The following is a 20,903-nucleotide window of genomic DNA, read 5'->3' as shown; positions in this document are numbered from 1 at the left end:
TTTACAAATGATTAGAATACAGTCAAACATTTATGTTCATTTTTAAAACATAAAGCACGTTATATTTGTATATAATACTTCTGGTTTGTATGCATCAAATATAATTAAACCAAATAAAACTATTTCTGATTATTTTTAAGTATATGATATAATTTATATAGCAAATTCAGTTGTTGCTGAAACATTATTTAACAAAAAATATTTTAATCTATTTAATGTGTTATATACAGTATTGTTCAAAATAATAGCAGTACAATGTGACTAACCAGAATAATCAAGGTTTTTCGTATATTTTTTTATTGCTACGTGGCAAACAAGTTACCAGTAGGTTCAGTAGATTCTCAGAAAACAAATGAGACCCAGCATTCATGATATGCACGCTCTTAAGGCTGTGCAATTGGGCAATTAGTTGAAAGGGGTGTGTTCAAAAAAATAGCAGTGTGGCATTCAATCACTGAGGTCATCAATTTTGTGAAGAAACAGGTGTGAATCAGGTGGCCCCTATTTAAGGATGAAGCCAACACTTGTTGAACATGCATTTGAAAGCTGAGGAAAATGGGTCGTTCAAGACATTGTTCAGAAGAACAGCGTACTTTGATTAAAAAGTTGATTAGAGAGGGGAAAACCTATAAAGAGGTGCAAAAAATGATAGGCTGTTCAGCTAAAATGATCTCCAATGCCTTAAAATGGAGAGCAAAACCAGAGAGACGTGGAAGAAAACGGAAAACAACCATCAAAATGGATAGAAGAATAACCAGAATGGCAAAGGCTCAGCCAATGATCACCTCCAGGATGATCAAAGACAGTCTGGAGTTACCTGTAAGTACTGTGACAGTTAGAAGACGTCTGTGTGAAGCTAATCTATTTTCAAGAATCCCCCGCAAAGTCCCTCTGTTAAAAAAAGGCATGTGCAGAAGAGGTTACAATTTGCCAAAGAACACATCAACTGGCCTAAAGAGAAATGGAGGAACATTTTGTGGACTGATGAGAGTAAAATTGTTCTTTTTGGGTCCAAGGGCCACAGGCAGTTTGTGAGACGACCCCCAAACTCTGAATTCAAGCCACAGTACACAGTGAAGACAGTGAAGCATGGAGGTGCAAGCATCATGATATGGGCATGTTTCTCCTACTATGGTGTTGGGCCTATTTATCGCATACCAGGGATCATGGATCAGTTTGCATATGTTAAAATACTTGAAGAGGTCATGTTGCCCTATGCTGAAGAGGACATGCCCTTGAAATGGTTGTTTCAACAAGACAATGACCCAAAACACACTAGTAAACGGGCAAAGTCTTGGTTCCAAACCAACAAAATTAATGTTATGGAGTGGCCAGCCCAATCTCCAGACCTTAATCCAATTGAGAACTTGTGGGGTGATATCAAAAATGCTGTTTCTGAAGCAAAACCAAGAAATGTGAATGAATTGTGGAATGTTGTTAAAGAATCATGGAGTGGAATAACAGCTGAGAGGTGCCACAAGTTGGTTGACTCCATGCCACACAGATGTCAAGCAGTTTTAAAAAACTGTGGTCATACAACTAAATATTAGTTTAGTGATTCACAGGATTGCTAAATCCCAGAAAAAAAAAATGTTTGTACAAAATAGTTTTGAGTTTGTACAGTCAAAGGTAGACACTGCTATTTTTTTGAACACACCCCTTTCAACTAATTGCCCAATTGCACAGCCTTAAGAGCGTGCATATCATGAATGCTGGGTCTTGTTTGTTTTCTGACAATCTACTGAACCTACTGGTAACTTGTTTGCCACATAGCAATAAAAAATATACTAAAAACCTTGATTATTCTGGTTAGTCACATTGTACTGCTATTATTTTGAACAATACTGTATATATATATATATATATATAGAAGCAAACCTATCTAAAGTACTAAAATTAAAGCAAACCAAAGTTACATTTACTGAAATTAATATGAAGTTTAATCACATTTATATAATTAAAAGTGCATTGGTTACAAACAACTCAGTTAAGTTAAATCAAAGATAAAAGTCTAAATGAATTAAGTTAAAGTCTCTGCCTTTCTCACACAGAACAACCTCCTTGACAGCAACCAAACTGGCTTCGGAAGTGAACATTCAACCGAGCCTTGATCTCAGTTGTTGAAGCCCTAAGACTGGCAAGAGCGGATTACAAATCCTCAATACTTATCCTGCTTGATCTGTCCGCTGCTTTTGACGGGGTTTGCCCCCAGCTCCTCCTGTCAACTCTACTGGCAAAGGGCATCTCAGGAACCACACTCCAGTGGTTTGAGTCTTACCTATCAGACAGGTTTTTCAAAGTATCTTGGAGAGGTGAGGTGTCCAAGTCGCAACATCTAACTACTGGGGTGCCTCAGGGCTCAGTTCTTGGACCACTTCTCTTCTCTGTCTACATTGCATCACTAGACTCTGTCATTCAGAAACATGACTTTTCATACCACTGCTATGCTGATGACACACAACTCTACCTATCATTCCATCCTGATGATCCAACGGTAGCTGTTCGCATCTCAGCTTGTCTAACGGACATTTCTTGCTAGATGATGGACCATCACCTTCAACTCAACCTTGCCAAGACAGAACTGCTTGTAGTTCCAGAAAATCCATAATTTAATCACAATTTCACCTTGGAATCTTGGAGTTATGATTGATGATCAGCTGACTTTCTCAAACCACATTGCTAAAACTGTCCGGTCCTGCAGATTTGCTTAATTCAACATCAAGAAGATCAGGCCCTTACTTTTGGAACATGCTTCACAACTCCTTGTTCATGCTCTTGTTCTGTCCAGGCTGGACTATTGCAATGCTCTGTTGGCAGGTCTTCCAAACAGTTCTATCTAAAATGTACAATTAATCCAGAACATAACAGCAATATAAAGGTTTAATGAGCCAAAAATAATGCACATCACAACTCTGTTTATCAATTTGCACTGGCTACCAATAGCTGCTCGCATAAAATTCAACGCATTAATGCTTGAATGCTAAACCACCACTCTGCACCCATTTACCTTAATTCATTACTTCAGAATAATATGCCCTCAAGAAGCTTGCGTACTCCAAGTGAACGTCGCTTGATTGTTCATCCCAAAGAAGCACAAAGTCACTTTTACGCACTTTTAAATTAAATGTTCCCTCCTGGTGGAATTTTTTTTTTTTTTTTTTTTTTTTTTTTTTTAATCCCTTGCTACGTGTACTGTGTTAAGCTAACTGAGACTTTTTATAGCAATTGTATATCATTGCTCTTTTGTTGATTTTGATTGCTTCCACTGTCCTCATTTGTAAGTCGCTTTTGGATAAAAGCATCTGCTAAATGAATGAATGTAAATGCTACCATGCTAGGTTGGTAGTTACTTACATGTATGTCTCCAGATGTGTCTCGGATTATTCTTTCGAATCTGTAGCACTAACTCTTTTATTCACTGTTACTCCGTGCTGCACTCTCCTGGTTTTAACACTAGTTCTGCTGGATAATAAGCTTTCAGCGCTTCTTGTTCTGGCACTCATGGCCTGATATGGTCAGACTTGAGGGCATGGGATGGATTTTGTATCATATGGAATTCATTTGCTATCTGCGCAGACTTCAAAGCGAGAGCTCTCGGGTCCGGCCCGTACCTTTCTCACACCATAAATGGCCTCTCAAGGAATGTCATGAATCAAATTATGTGCTTCTGAAATTCCCTCTTGTAGGGCAGCGCTACATGAAGATGAGGCTCAACTATTTATAACAGACAGAGCTCTGGCAGCTATCAGGAACATGGCCTCCTGGATTTTCAGTTTACAAGCTCTCGAAAAAACCGTCTGCGGACCCTGAAAAGAAGCACGTGTAAACAAAAATGTCAAGAGGGTTTCTAAGAGTGTGAGAGTAATGTATGATGGTGTGTGTGAGAGAGGCTCTTCAGACTGGGTGGGATGAAATGTGATGGTAGAAATGTGTCAACCGGTAGATAGTTGCACAGCTTGAAGATACAGTGTATATATATATATATATATATATATATATATATATATATATATATATATATATATATATGTGTATATATATATATATATATATATATGTGTATATATATATATATATATATATATGTATATATATATATATATATATATATATATATATATATATTATTTATAAATAAAATTAATTGCATATAGCTGCTATATTATTTATTTACATTTAACCCCGAAACACAACTCAATGCATTGTGCAATGCAAAATACAGGTAAAAACCTGTGTGTGTGTGTGTTGTAAATATGTATAAATAAAGACTGCGTATCGTTGTGTGCCTAAGGACTTTCTAAACTTTTCTGTAAATCATACATTTCTTTCATCTTTTCATGACTTTAAATAAGTGTTCAGAAAGCAGCAGAGACAATATGAAACATTCATTTCAGCCAATCATATTCTGAGCTGAAGGCTAAAGTGGATTGAAATAGATGAGCTAGACCGTATTTAGTTGCTTTTAGCTGTTTGCACAAGCGTCCTGTTTGTTTCTTTTAAAATAACCCAGCGGAGAGCATTTACGGCCCACCGTCTGATGGGTTCATTACGGACAAGGCAGCCTGGAAATTGGCCGTCATTAAAATTCACAACTTTGTAACTTACGAGGATGAAACAGAATCGCAGGCTTTTGATATTTTACTGTTGCTGGAGATGGAGCGAGGATGAGAGACTGCTCAGTGAGAGAAGATAAATAAATCAGTTTCTAGTAAATAAAAAATGACACCGTTTCTCGCACAAAATATAACTTTGCTGGAACTGCAAAGCGTTAGGTGTAGAAGTGGCTTGCGTTCATTGAAACCCAATAAATTATCGCTGAGATCTGTGGCACTATAGCGGTTTATGTTTTGATGCTTGATGGAGCGCTTTCCTAAAGACCAAAGGTTTTCTGCACGGATTTTGAGAAAATAAATACAGGCCTTCGGGTCAGTTTTACCCAACAGTTTCCCATCAGTCCAGAGTACATTATACTGAACTTTAATAGTTATGTCGTTGCTTTTCAGCCTAATGAGGCGAGTAAGAAACCTGCCCTGTTGTTTGATGGATTTGGGACAAGTCTCAGCATGATCTGAGTGCCAAGACTGTTAACAAAAAGGTTAATGAGAGGTTAACAAGAAAAAGAACAGAGTAAATGGGAGAACCTTAATTCATTATGCAAATGTGATTTTAGGCAAAAACATCCCACTGAGGCTGATATGCTAATGAGCTGATGAATATCTTTTGGGGTAGAACCACGTTCACTTTTGATGTGAGACCAGAAAAGACTAATGAAGTGTTAAAACTGTACTGGACATGTTTGCTCAACTTTGTGCAGCTTTGTAAGAAGTTTGGATGAGCTGTAAGCATATATATTATATACATTAGTCATCATTTATCATGAACTTGATGTACTAAAATAGCTCAAACTAAAACTGTAATAAAGAATTGACAAATAAAGTAAAACAACTTCTAAAATTACTGAAATGCAACACAATTGATCAAATTTTAACTAAAATTAAAATGGAAAATATAATAATATCCTCAATGACACAAAAATGATACTAAAATACACTGTTTCATACTTTCTAAACAAACATATTTTTTTGGACATCAACATTCTCAACAAAATACCTTCAGAAGAAAGAGATGCAATACAGAACCAACATGAGGTTGAGAAATGATGACAGAATTTCATTTTTCACTCTAGTGCACACTGGGTTTGTAATAGTAATCATGTAGCTGTGCTTGTAGTCAGTTTTTGCTTCATGTTTCACCATCTTGAAAGTCTTAGAAGAACAAAGTAGTGTCTTGCTCGTCTGAAGTTCAGAGATCAGTCCGGTATGAAATACTCACAGAAGTGCAGATATTTTGTTGTGAGTTGCACTTTTATAAGATGTTTCATGTTTCTCATGTGTGTTTCTCAGGCTCTGTGCTGAGAGATACTTAGATTTACTTTGTGTATAGTTACAGGCTTCATCATGTCCAAGATGGAGAGAACGCAAACACAGTCAAATTTATTTCTCAAAGTTGTGCAGTACTATGTTTGCCAAAAAATTTCATTTGATTACAAAAGATTAAATTGTTTTAAACATGCTTTTAAATAAAAAATATAAAAATAAAACAGAATCTGGTATATATATATATATATATATATATATATATATATATATATATATATATGAAACTGTTTTCATAATGTAATTTAAATAAATGTTTTAATAAACTTTAAATAGCAGTTCTTTGTTTGTTGATTTAAAATGATTGCAATTGGTAAAAATAAACCAATTTCATAGGTCTCTAAATTATTATTATTATTATTATTATTTTATTAACATTAAATAAATGTACAAATGATTGTGTAGACATGCTTTTAAATGACCAGCATTTTATTTAACTAATACAATTAAATGCAGGAAAAAAAAAATGGAAATGATTAACAATGTAAAGACATGCTCCTTTTCTAGAGCAAACCACAGGTGTAAAAAAGAAAAAAAAAGAAAAATCCTTTAGATTCTGTTGGCGTGTAGAAAAAAGTGCAATAGCAATTCATTAGATACGTGCACAGGTGTTTTTATTCCAGCAAATGAATGCGATGTTCCTTTGTATTGAGTTCATCTGAACGAGAGCGCTGGGAGCGCCGATCTGATTTTTGATTAGGAGGGGTTGCCAGCACCGGTATCACGGGAAGTCAATCTGGTTTGACCTAGATTACTTCTGCCAGGAAGCACATCTCATGAAAGATGCAACGTCTCTGCTTTCCTCTGCCACTCATCCTTCCCGCTCTTCTCCACTTTTGGAGGGTCAGAACCTTTGAAGGTCCTTGTTTTTAGCGTGGCCTTCGAACGCGGAGCCTTTCAGATCTGCTTTTTCCTGCTGTCGGGCTTTTAGACCCCCATGACACTTCAAGTCATGTCAGAATGATTGCATTTAAGAGATGAGTGCACTTAGATGTTGCAGTTTCCGTTGGGGAAACCTTTTCTTCAGAGCTGGTATCTGATGTCCTAAAAACATGAATGCATTGAAAATCCTGTTTGTTGAATGTTTGATTTGATTTGTGTTCTCAGCATTTGACTGTAGAGCATATGTTGATTGTCATGCACATTTGATGCATCAAATACAGATTTGTTTCTTCCAGAATGTTCACTTTCAGCTGCATAAAGCGGCTGCAACAGCTCTGATGATGACACTGACTGTTTCACGATTGACCAGATCTACCGCATGACAGCGATCACATTTGATTCGGATTTATTCTAACATCCTCAGTTCCAATAATGCTCACAAATCTGTGTTTCACATTCTGGAAGAAACAAACCTGTATATGATGCATCAAATATGCATGACAATCAATTCATGCTCTACATGCTGAGAACAGCTTTTTACTGTAGTTGCAATGTTATATTTAGTCACGTTTATCAAAGAACACTGATAAAAGCATTAATACCCCTACTTTATTGGTATTTAAATAGTACTGTTTATGTTCATGTTAAACTTTATTACTGACAGATGGTGCTGTATTTGACAAATATTGTATTTTATTCATTTCATCTGTGATAGTATGTGAACACCTCTTTCTGGTCCTCGAATCTGATTAGCTGATAAGAGTGACGATATTAGATTGCAACAGAACTCCTATAGCCGTTCCACCGTTAGTATCACTCCGCGTACAATTATACTGTTTTGTGTCACAGAATGTAGTTTTAAAAGCATTTGAGGCCAGAATAAACTTGCATGGACTTCAAATATGCCATTTGTTAATTAAGATAACGTCTGTTTGAAAATTTGCATCAATGTTTACGCAGACGCGAGCTCTAGAGCATCAGCGCTCATAAATCCACCACTGACTGTGATGTCTCTATAGTTGTTAAACATTTCAATTTAAATTACATTTATGCATTTAGCAGATGCTTTTATCCAAAGCGACTTACAGTGCATTCAGGCTTTACATTTTTACCTATCATGTGTTCCCGGGGAATCAAACCCACAACTTTGCGCTTGACAACACACTGCTCTACCAGTTGAGCTACAGGAACACTAAACATGAGACACATTTCATAAATACATAAATATAACGGGTAGACTTTCGTCTCAATAATCTATTATTTGTTCCAGAGCACATAGTCTTGGCAGAATCTCAGCATTTTTAACTTCAATGCTGTATATTATAGAGCTGCTTTTGTACTTTTGACTGAATGGTCTAGCAACTATTATGATGGCTGTTGTTTTTTATTAAATATAATCCAATACATAATATTTTATATAAATAATATCATTTATTATTGGTAAAATCTCTTTTTTTTTTTTTTTGTTTAAAAAAATATTTTTAAATGCATTAAAAGCCATTCCTTTAAACATGCAGGTGACAGACTTAGCTAAGACTACATTACCCATCATGCACTGCGGCTGCATGAGTGAAGCCCATACCTACTGCAAATCATTTGCTTTTCTTTTTTTTGTCTTTGTTTAGAAGTAAAAAAGTCAAATCAGCTAACGTGTTGGTTTTATCGCCACTCAAACTACTTAAATGCGTCATGTTGTAAGTAATATTTTTGCAGGCCGTGTAGTGTTTGTAGTCATTAGCTGTAATTGTGCATCACTTAAGTCGACTCATAAAACTCACTCTTGCTCTGATGTCCAGCGTGACTGGCTGACTGTCTATAATTTCTAAGATTGTCCAATTTCCAAGCAGCAGGTCTCGTCTAATGTTGTTCCAGGGGGACACAGCCTTTCAGAGCGACCCGTGTTAAACTGCACTGGCACGAGTGGAGGAGCACATGAATGATGTGTGCCTTCAATCATCTATCAAACGCTGGAAGTTCACTCATTTTTCTCATATTCATCAGCAAGGTCAGGAGTAGCTGTGTGATTGACAGTGATGTAATGGAGCAGGATGTGTGTCACGTCTCTGGCCTCTGCATCGCCTGAATAATAGGGATTTCTTGCACATGAACAAGCCGGTTAATGAAAAAATATTGCCCAAACTGTTTACTCGACATGGAATAATTATGAAATTATTATTTATAATTATTTAAAATAGGAAACTCTTTCCATTTTGTTTATGTAATGTAGATTTTTAATGATTCTTTGCATGATTTTATATATTAGGAAATTTGTAGATAAAATAAGGAAGGAGGGAGGGTTAAGTGATGTCGTTCCTGGAGGCGGAGCAAGTTATTTAATTGAATTTTCACTAAATAAATTTATTATTTTAGTATTTATGCACGAATTATTAATATTTTGAGTTAGCTTTTATTTTTATCTTGTGAGGTTTCAGTTTTTTTTTCAGAATTTTCAGTTTTAGTAATTTTTGTAACTTGTATTGATATATTTTGTCTGTATTATGTTGTTACATGTGTTTTTTATTTCTACATTCATAAAAATATATATTCTAAAATATTCTTGCATTTTTTTTAGTAATTTTACTGCTTAGACTTATTTTATTTTAGTTAGTTACCAACCAACATTTCACTTTTTCTTTCAGTTTCAGATTTATGTATTCATTTATTTTCAATCTTTTACATTTTCATATGATATTTATGATTTATTTAATTTCAATTAATGACATTTAAAAAAAAAAAATATGTCAATTTAATGCTATTTTTCCCATCATGTGTCAAACTCTTTAGACAGCTGCTGAATCAAAAGCACTTAAGAAATTAGTCAAAATATTTCTTGAACAGTTTGAGATTATTTTAATTGTGTCAATATATTTCTGTGACGGTTGTTTAATGATAATTTCCTCCAAATGTCATCACTTTTGTTTTAACGGCCTTGTGGTGCTAATGTGTGAAGGGTGGCGATATGGTAAAAAGAAGGAAGGCTGCTGTAAGTGTGAACAGCAGATGTGTTACAATTACCAAAAAAGAATCTGTTGTTTTTACTGCGATGTTATACAGGTGATAAGAGGATGAGCTTATGATGAGTTTAAAAATAGCCACAAGCATTAGCTGTCAGCTGATAGACTGAGAAACTGTCAGTTTGATCTCGTTTTGACAGTAAGTGACAGTTTAAGTGTTTTAGTTTGGATACATACTGTATGCATTAATATGGAATCATATAGGAAATGTTTTATCAGGTGTGTTTGATTATAGGTATATTGTACACATGAACAACACGGTTAATGAGAAAGTTTTGCCTAGACTGTGGATTCTGGACTCTGGATATGGAATAATTTTGACAAAGGAAATAATGCAAGAAATTACTTTCTAATTAATCTAAGTATGAAACATATCATATTTCCTGTGTTTGTCATGTTTTTTGATGTGATTTTAATGGAAATGGCTAGATGATAAAAAGTAGTAGAGGAAGAATTAGTTTTGTAATTTTTGGAGGCGGGGCAAGTTGATAAATCATGTTTTTTCATTGTTATTTTAGTGTTCTTTTTATAATATAATAGTTTTATAATGTTTTAAAATAACTTACATTTTTTTCCTTTGGATTTTTTGTAATTTTAGGTTTTAGTAAGTCTTTAATTTGCTTGTCAGTTTATATATATATATATATATATATATGTAATTATTTTTAAAATGATTTTTATTATTAATAATGCTATTTGAGATTACCGTATTTTATTTTTAGTTATTGTATTATTTCAACTTCTATTTCTTATTTCTTATTTTGTTTTTAGTAATACACCAAATATGTTAATTTTGTAATGTGCTTTTGTTAGTTTTATTGTTTTATTTTTTTATTTTAAACACTTTAAGATTTTGTATTAAAAATATAGATTTTATATATATATATATATATATATATATATATATATATATATATATATATTATCTTCAGTGATTGTATTTTTCCTATTATGTTAATTGTTTTTAATATTTTGATGAATGCATTTTACCTCATTTTTATTTTAGTTTTCCACATTTTTGTACATATATTATTTTTCTAATTTTTAAGCTTTATTTTTTATTCTCGTTTTAAGCTTTTTTTTTTCTTTTTTTATGTTTAAGACTGACAGTATTAATAGTTGTTTTTATGTAGAGTTTAAGGAACGGCCACAAGTGGAAAGTTGCTGTCCATTGAACATCTGTTCACCCCCGTTAGAATAAACGCTCTGCAGCAGAGGGAACAGAGTCACAGCACACACAGAACACAGAGCAGAGCGCATCGGTGTGCCATGATACTTGACCGAGGCGAGGCGAGTCGAGGCGGTGTGAATGAATAGAGCGGGGACTGGGGGCCGTGGAGTGGGCTCTCAGGAGGCTCTCAGGTGGCTTCATCTCCACTCCCTCCTGCAGTGCTCCACTGCTCCGCTCTTCCTCTCTCATTCTGTCTCTCCTCTTGTTTTCTGTCTTCATTAACAAGCCTCAGTCCGCTGAATATAGGTTGGCTTGTTGTTTTCTAGCAGCTGATTTGATTGATGGTAAATATTTAAGCTCGTTACATATTTTCTAATTAATAGATGTATAACTGAGCTCCTCTCTGCGGTATACTGGAGTATGGATAAAACTTAGAAAACGGCACTTTCTGTGCATGAAAAATATATTAACGATTGTAACAATTTTTGTACTTTCGAGTACTTTGGTATTAGTATTAACCTACAATTTTCAACTTTAAAGAAATTAATAAAATAAGATAAAATCAGTAAAAAGTGAATTGTAATTACATGTTTAAAAAAAATTCAAGGTAACGGGTTTCCTCAATTTAACTAAGTAGATACTTTGTTAAAATGAATTAAGTATAATCACACTATAAAGAAATCACCATTTAATACATTTAAGTCCAACTTAAAATAAAAAGTAAACAACACATTTTCAAACTGTTATTTGTCAGTGTAATTTATGTATTTCATTATGCAGTTTAAATACTTTTAAGATTTAAGGCAACGGTTTTCCTCGATTTTTTTTTATTTTCTTCAGTAAAGTCAACAGATGGTAGTGCGATGCTGGGATTGGGCTTTGGGAACCAGCACTGCTGTTCTCTTAAGGTCAGTGGAATCAGCAAATAAAGAGAAACTCTCACAGCGCTTCCATTCAGACGCCAACACAAAAGCAACCGAACACTATTCAGGGTGAAAAGCTGAAGGTTGATGAGTTTAGTACATGTGCCACTTCACTCTTTGTGACATATAGCTGTCACTCAAACTATGTGTGAATTGGTGCAAAAAGGAGTTAATAAAATTAAATAAGCAATCAAGCAATCATCTTTAACTCTCATTTATTGTAAATATGATTGCTTGATTGCTTATTTAATTTTATTAACTCCTTTTTGCACCAATTCACACATAGTAACGATACGCGTATTCGTATTGAACCGTTCGGTACGAGGCTTTCGGTTCGGTACGCGGTACACATTATGTACCGACCGGTTCATTGAACTAATTAATTATATATATATATATATATATATATATATATATATATATAAAAATTGAAATATAATGATATGCGTTCAACAAGGTAGCCCAATAACCCAAACAACGTAACAGGCAACGCCCCTGACACCCCCGAAGAAGAAAAAAACACAAACTTATATGTTTATGTTAGGCTACTCAGTCAGGCGCTCGCTCACTCAGTACGCGCTGAAGGCTCATTGCAAAATAGCCAATGCGTTTAACAGACCAGAAATAGAAGATCTTCCAGTAACCAACAGGTCTGGTGTTTGGGTGCACTTTGGATTCCCTTTAAGCTATAATGGTGACGGCAAGAAAGTGGTGGATAAAAAAACAACGGTCGCATCTGCTACATAACAATAGGGTACACCAGCGGGAATAAAAAAAAAAAAAAAAAAAAAAAAACAACAGCGGGAATACTTGAAACATGTCAACTCATTTACGCCTACATCACCTTATTGTGTCAGTATCTGGGAAAAGACTAAAAAAAGGAGAAGCATACACGCAACAAACTATCCCCGCAGCATTTAGACAGACATTTCCAACTGATTCAAACAGGACAAAAGACATCACCGTAGGCTTCATTTACGTTATAGCCGTGGATATGAGACCTTACTATTTACCATTCATTCTGTCATCACCATTATAGCTTACAGGGAATCCGAAGTGCACCCAAACACCAGACCTGTTGGTTATTGGAGGATCTTCTATTTCTGGTCTGTTAAATGCATTAGACATTTTGCAACGAGCCTTCAGCGCGTGCTGAGTGAGCGAGCGCCTTAGGGGCCGTTCACATATTGTGCCTAAAAACGCATGGAAAACGCTAGTCGCGTCTTTCTCCTCCTTTCCAAAGCGCTCGGGCAGAAGCGCTCATGAGGCGTCTGTCTTTGCTAAGCAACAATGACGTGCTCTCTCCATGAAGATGCAGAAATTTCAGCAAAGGATAAATGGATTTGCAGCTCTAAAAATTGCTCGCAGTAGCTCTGCTACTAAATTTATTTAAAAATTGCAATCCATATACAACTATGATCAGCTGTTCCTTCATCTTGGCTGAGCTTTCAACGTTGTTACGGGAAAGGATGAAGCTGATTGGTTAGTTCTTGTCACATGACCCGCGGTGCGCTTATTTATATATATATATATATATATATATATATATATATATATATATATATATATATATATATATATATATATATATATTATTCAAAGTGTCAAATCATAGAATACTTTTTTCAGTGGTTTGCATTGTAGATCAAATTCTGCACAGCTTTTTATATAGGTTCTAAATAAATAATTTGTTTTTTTTTTTTTTTTGTGACATAAGTTATATTATAGCCAAAAAAAAAATTATTAAATTATTTTGACAAAAATGTACATAAATAGCAAGACATATATTGTTTTTAGTATTTTATAATACTTTATTTTACTATACAATGACTATAAAATTCACTGTAAAATGTATTAATTAAAATGTAATAATTATTTTAATAGTTTATAATATTAAAAAACATTATTATTAATAAATACGAAATAATTATTACATAAATTTATGTATGATTTCCCCATGTCATATTCATTAAATCTATTACATACTAAATATTTAGTTTTAATAATAAGAGTAATTTCATAATAAAATAGTTGTGGTTGTTGCTGTTGTTATTAAATAATTATGTATATACTGTGTGTGTGTGTGTGTGTGTGTGTGTGTGTGTGTATATATATATATATATATATATATATATTTATATATATATATATATATATATATATATATATATATATATATATATATATATATATATATATATAATGGAGATATATATATATATATATATATATATATATATATAATGGAGATATAATTGCATTTTAAACTTAAATTGTTAACATGAATCTGGATGTCATCACAGCCGTAGTATTAAATGGGTCATAAATGATTTCTCTCTCGACTATGGAGCATGATTTCTGGAAGGGTTTTGCTGTTTGTGTTTTGTTCGTTTGGCTCAATTATTCCTGCGTATCTAAATGTTCACAGTTGTGGAGTTTCTTTCCGGTTTGTTCTGCATTTCACACTGAATGCATTCCTGGCACGTTATTTAATGGAGAACATATGAATAAATTCATCATCAACAAAGAAGTTCTTGGGATTATAGTTGCAGTGCTGGAAACGTTTACATTGCACCCCACGAAACTGCTGGACGTGTTGCTTTGAGATGACATTTGTGAACGGTTAAGCATGTGTGAATCCAGTAAAAAAAACTTGTGAGATGACAAACTTGAGTGCGTTAATGCATTTGCATATTTAAACTTATTGTAAACTTTTTGCATATTTAAAGGTTTGCATGCATGTTTCTCTGCGTTTAAGAATTGGCATGTAGAGTAAGACACAGCTCACTTCCTGCGTCCCCACCCACGACTGCCTCTTTATTCTGCTCTTTTTCTTCCCGGTGCTTGTGTTATTGATCATTGTTCTCTGAGGTCCGAGAGATTTAACTTGCATTGATTTTACATCAGCCTCCAACTTTGTCTTTGCTGCATTATCTGAGCCTCTTCTGGCGCTAATGCTCGTTTTATGTTTAGGCCGACACCGACACGTGTTTTTGCATTTCTGTCCCTTAAGAGGCTGGAGAGAATCAGCTCGGACAAAAAGGACATCAGGTTCACTGTCTAACTATACAAAGAGATGACTGTATCGCTACAGATGCACAGCTAAACTCCTCTGTTTGCTAACATGCTCATAGTTTCTCAAATGCTACATTTGTTTCTGGTCATTTACCACTTTTTAAGACATGTTTAAAGTGAATATCACATGGGAAAATAGACTAGAATTAGTATTGGATTAGAATTTATTTCTGTATTTCTTAATATTCATAATTAATTTCAAATGCAATATGTTTTAAATAAAATGTATTAAATATAATAACTTATATACAATGTAAATAATGTTTAATAAGTAAGCATTGTACTTTTTTATTAATAATTAATCATACAATGTTTTTTGTTGGTTTCATTTTATATTCTTATTCAGAATTATTTTGTATTAATAAAACTTATAATAATGATTATTTAATAATTATTTGATGTTAGTAATCACAAAAAAGTGTTGCTGTTCTTTTTATAATTATTTAGTATTGATAATAATTAATAAATGTTGCTGTGTTTTTGTTGCTGTGTTATTATGAAATAATATGATAATATTAATAATTGTATTTAATAATAATTTGTTTGTATTATTTATAATAGTTCATCTTAATATATTTAATCATTATTAATAATTGTAATAATTATTAATATTAACAATTAATTATAAAAAGTTGTTTTGGCATGTTGTTGTAGTTATTAAATTTTAATAATGTAATAGTTTAGCTAATCCAACTGCAAAGTTGTGTTTTGCACTTTAAATACTTTCTCGTGCAAACATCATTTTTTCAATTTTCAAATGTTAATTGTAATTTGTAGTCCATCTAAAGCAGGTCACAAAGTGCACTGTGGCCCAGTGTGTCTTCAAAACTTGCATGTTGTACGTTTAGGATGGACAAATGTTCATTTTACTTTAATTGATTAATGGTTGATTAAAAGCGATCACATGGACCATTCCTTTAGACTCCTGAGCTAAATTGTAATTGGAAAGATATTGATTGTGGCCTTTAACCATGCACTGAGATGCATCTGTCGTTATTGGCTTCTCTGGCCTCATCCTGAGTGCGTTTGTCTTTGCTCTCGGTCTGATATGCATTCTGTCCGTGTCCAGAAAGTAATCAGCAGGAGCTCTCAGATTACGCCTGCCAATCTTCGCTCTTCCTGCGCCGCTGTGCTGAGACGGAGGAAAGCAGGGATGCATGGGAGGAGACGGGTCATCACTCTTGTCTTCCTCTCCCTAATGTTGTCTGACACAGGTCCGGAGGGACAGAGGAATCAGGCCAGCACTCGTAATGACCAACACAGCTGCGCAACAGTCACGCATGCTCCATCAGAGCACCAAATGCAGAGACTGGCTTGAATCTGTGTGATCTTAATTGTTAGACGTCAAGCCAAACGTGTTGTTAAAGTGGCTCTGGTTTTGCGTTGGACATAAAGCGACATCTCAAGGCGGAACTGTAATTGTATGTGTTTGACTTTGTGCCGTTTTTGAGGATGAGAGCATGTCACACACCCTGTCCATCTTGACATCTGTCTGATTTAACTGAGTGACAGAGTCATTTGCTCAGATATCGCCACGTTTGATTGGTCAGACAGCCCTTGACATGAGATGAGTCTTCTCCTCCCTTTGTAAAATATTACATGAATTGTTGCATACACATGCATGTATGCAATGTATTGTTACATATTATTGTATAATATTTACTATTTTGGCTTTATCTAAGTATATATATATATATATATATATTTAGACTTCTTGATACACACACATTTATTTATTTATTTATAATATTTATTTATATTTATTTATTTAATATAATATTATTTATTATATTATTTATAAATATATTATTTATTTTTAAAGGCGTTTACATTAATGTTAATTTGCAAGAACAATTATTAAATCTTAACTTTCAATGAGAGGTGAGTTGTAGAATTGATTGTTTATGAACATAAATGACAAAGAAGGCATATTTAAAGTCGACATAAGCATGTGAGGTCATTGATTTCAGATGTCATAGTGGGTTTACAAAAAGACATCCTACAATATATCTGCTTTTGTTCTTCTGGTGTGAAGAGCTGCCAGAATCAGAGGCTCAGTCCGTTCTGTTCATCTTTGTTTGCTCTGCGTGTTCTCTAAGCTGTGCTGGACTTTGAAGAGCTCCAGGATTTGTGCCTCGACTGCCATCGGATGCGAGCGCTTCTCATTGAGCCGCTTCTGAAGATGCACGAGGATCGATGTCTAGAGTCAGACCAGCGGGCTGCCAAATATCCCATGTGTGTCTCTGATCAGCCCTTTAAAATGACCGTCTGGGGACATCAGAGCAGAGAATCGATATCTGCTAAATTTTAGTCCACACAGATTTATTTGACAAAAGCTCAACCATGATTTGTGGCTCTTTGAGTGAGACAATGGTTTTCGGTCACCCTGTATGCTCCCTTTGTAAGTCCATTCACTCGTTGAATGTGTATAGACCCTTCCGTACTGTGTTATTAATGCATTCTGTTTTGCCAAGCAAATTCAAACATAAATATTCCCAAGCAGTCTAATGCCAAGAAATGTGAGCAGTTCTTGTCTTGAATGATTCTTCGGGGGTTAAAAAAGTATGTGCAACGTCCAAACAAAATGGTAGGAAATATGTAGAGCTGTTTTGTTGAGAGCAGGATCCTGCTGAGGGACGCTTGAAATGTTTGGCTGGTGAAGCTCCTCTGGCAGGAACGCTGGGAAACTATGCACGAGTACTTTGTTATATACGTGACAGTTATGTACATCCATTTGATTGAGATTTTAAAGCTCAGATGGATACGCTGAATGCATGTTGAAAACATACACATCCTTTTTGTTGAAAAATGGTTTCAACTCACAACTAACCAGTTGCCTGATGTTTTCTTTAAGCAATGTTGGAATTTGATTATTAATTATTCTTTGCAAGCCAACAATGTCTATATTTAAATTGGGAAACATTTGAGCCCTAATTTTAAGATTTAGGGCATGCATTCAGCATTTCAGAGGAATAATTCACTCCAAAAGGAAATTGCTGAATATTTACTCACCCATAGGCCATTCGAGATGTAGATGAGTTTGATTCTTCATGGCAACAGATTTGGGGATATGTACCGATTTGCATTCCATCACTTGCTCAACAATGGAGTGAATGGGTGCCGTCATGAGAGTCGAAACAGCTGATGAAAACATCACAGTAATCCACAAGCAATCCACACCACTCCAGTCCATTGGTTAATGTCTTGTGAAGTGAAAACCTGTGTTTTTGTAAGAAACAAATCCATCACATAGATGTTTTTAACTTTTTGCTTCCAACTAAAACATCAGTCCTCTATCCGTAATAACGCTTCATCCAGTGATAAAGCCCATCTCTTGTTGTCCTCACATCAGAATCATTTGTTTAGGACTGTTTTTTCTCTTGTGAATTGTGCTTAAGCTGTCTCTTGATTCAGACTAAATGCCTTTTCTTACTGGAGAAAGTGTGTTATGGATATGGACTCAAATTTTAGCCTGAAGCAACAGTTTAATGTTATGTATTGATGGATTTGTTTCTTACAAAGACATCTTTTCACTTCTCAAGATGTTAATTGCTGCACTGGAGTGCTGTGGATTATTGTGATGTTTTTATCAACTGTTTTGACTCTCATTCTGACGGCACCCATTCACTTCAGATGATCTATTGGAGATCAAGTGATGGAATGCTACATTTCTACAAACCTGATGAAAAAACAAATTCATCTATATCTCAGATGGCATGGACACAGGCCAACCTTTACAATAAACGATGGTCAAATTATGTACATCAGGTGTGAAAAAAATCATGAGAAATCCAATTTAGTTCAAATCCAATCATGTTGCCTCATAAACCAAATACATTTTTATTTTGTGATTAGCTGTTTTGCTATTTCTTCATTAGCAGTTCGTCATGTGCACTTGTTTTTGAAAACATGATTATTTCATCACGACTCAGAAGAAAGAACTTCCCAGGAACACTTGATAGTGATGTTGAGTTGTTTTTGATCTGGCTATCCTCATTCCTCATCACACTGAAAACACATTATTTGAATAAACCCATCTGATCAGTTCACCTCTGGTGCAGCGACTCACATTTTTCTTTCTTTTCTCTTGCAGGGACACCGGAAAATACCAACAATCACCGATACCATCACCCACAAAGCAATGGCTTTGATCAGATGAATTCTGGCACAAGAGGAGCACAGACCGTCCCGCTGGCTCTGGTCTCGATATGTGCGTTTGCGCTGTTGTCAGGGTAACAGCAGCCAACTGGGTCTAAACCCCAGTCTCAAGACTGCTTTCCACACTGTTTCTCAGAAAGAAAAGAAAACGTGCCAGCTTTTAAAACATTGAGGGTGAAATTCCAGCGAGGAGATGTTCTTGAATGGAAACTGATCGTAAAAATTGATGCAATGAGAACTGAAGATGGCCTGAGAGTGAAAAATAAGAAAAAAACTGTCCTTTCAAAACCTTTTTAATCACAAAGTGTTTCTATCATAAATATAACAGGCTACTAAATATTCTGCCAACACTTTACTGCCTTGAATAATGTCTTTTCTACAGGGTTCAGAGTAACACAGTCAGAGAAAAAAATTAATTGAATTCTTTAATGATGTATATTCAAAAAATAGTTGTGAGCTGAAATAAGCACTGCACGTATCAGCGTTTTTTTGTTTGTTTTGTTTATGTTTTTTTTTTTATAGAAATGATGCAATATTTCTGATGTCACATACTGCTTTATGAATACGTCTCGGTACCATGTACCTAAATGACCTCCTTTTTTCAGCATTTTTAAATGTACTATTGTTTTTCTTTTCATCTGAAATGGCGTATGACGCACCTTAACAAAGTGTATAAATAATTTTTGAGTTACTATGTATTTATTCTTGGTTACAGAGTGACATTAAACAGATAATGAAACTAAACATCTGCCACATGAAGTTGAATGCTGGAAAATATGATCACTTTTTAAATTTATTTAAAAAGTTTATTTCACAATGCTGAGTTTATATTTTACAATTCTGACTTTATTTCTCATAACTGGTCTTGGAATATAAACACAGAACTGCAGAAACTCTAAAAAAAGTGAGAATTCTAAGATAAAATGTGCAGCTACCTAAATCTGCTAAATCTGTGTTTGTCTCGAAATTCTTACCATTTTGAGTTTGTCTCATAATTCTGAGTTTGTCTTGCAATTCTGTTATAGAGCAATAGTAACAAATTACAGTACATTATAACAAAAGTCATGACCACTGAGAAACGTGGACAAAATAAGGCACCATATCAGGTCCTGCTCATCATTATTTCTCATTGAATATCAGAAATGTGTCATATTATTGAGGTAAAATGTGTTAATGTCATTTCATCTTGAATCTACTAGACAAAATGCATCATTTATCTTCAGCACTGAAGGAGCAGGAGAGGATTTGAGACTATGAAATGCACACCTTCCTCTTGTGTACTGCAGTCTCAGAGCTCCAAGAGAAGATAAATACAGTATAATCATTCATTTCATCTCCTGTTCTCTCACAGCTCTTTCTGACAATGGAAACTGTGCCCAAAACGGTCAACTGAACTCATTAATATACTGCCAAATCTCAGGATACTCAAGTTTTTTTCTCTTTTATTGAAGAGCTTCAAAGGGCTCCTCAGAGGACTGTGAAAGATCTTTCCTTCTGAGGTTTTTCTACCAGCGTTCAGGATCTTCAAATTACTTATGCACTCTGTGGCACTTCTGATGAAAAAAGCAGAAGACTCGTGACATACATTTTAAACCCTTCCCACTTTTAGCCATTTTAATTTTTGTATTTTTCTTCACGAGGAACATATCCATCTATAGACCTACACATTCACAGATACTTATCTTAAACTGGTGTTTCTCCATGCTTTTTGAAGTCATTCGATAACTTCAAAGCGGCTCATTTT

General features: G+C 34.5%; 1 protein-coding gene across 1 annotated transcript in view; it reads left to right on the top strand.

Annotated features, from left to right (window-relative positions):
• Positions 1-19,919, top strand: part of LOC127949379 (glypican-5) — a 168,552-nt gene extending 148,633 nt beyond the window's left edge. Inside the window, exon 8 of the mRNA XM_052546502.1 lies at positions 19,095-19,919. Within this exon, the coding sequence (XP_052402462.1) occupies positions 19,095-19,237 (143 nt within the window). The 3' untranslated portion in view covers positions 19,238-19,919. The remainder of the gene's footprint in view (positions 1-19,094) is intronic.
• The last annotated feature ends 984 nt before the right edge of the window (positions 19,920-20,903 follow it).

This window comes from Carassius gibelio, chromosome B1 (genome assembly GCF_023724105.1).
Source record: "Carassius gibelio isolate Cgi1373 ecotype wild population from Czech Republic chromosome B1, carGib1.2-hapl.c, whole genome shotgun sequence".
Classification (NCBI taxonomy): domain Eukaryota; kingdom Metazoa; phylum Chordata; class Actinopteri; order Cypriniformes; family Cyprinidae; genus Carassius; species Carassius gibelio.
The sequence above is the reverse complement of the archived record's forward strand: the minus strand, read 5'-3'. Positions and strand labels throughout refer to the sequence as shown.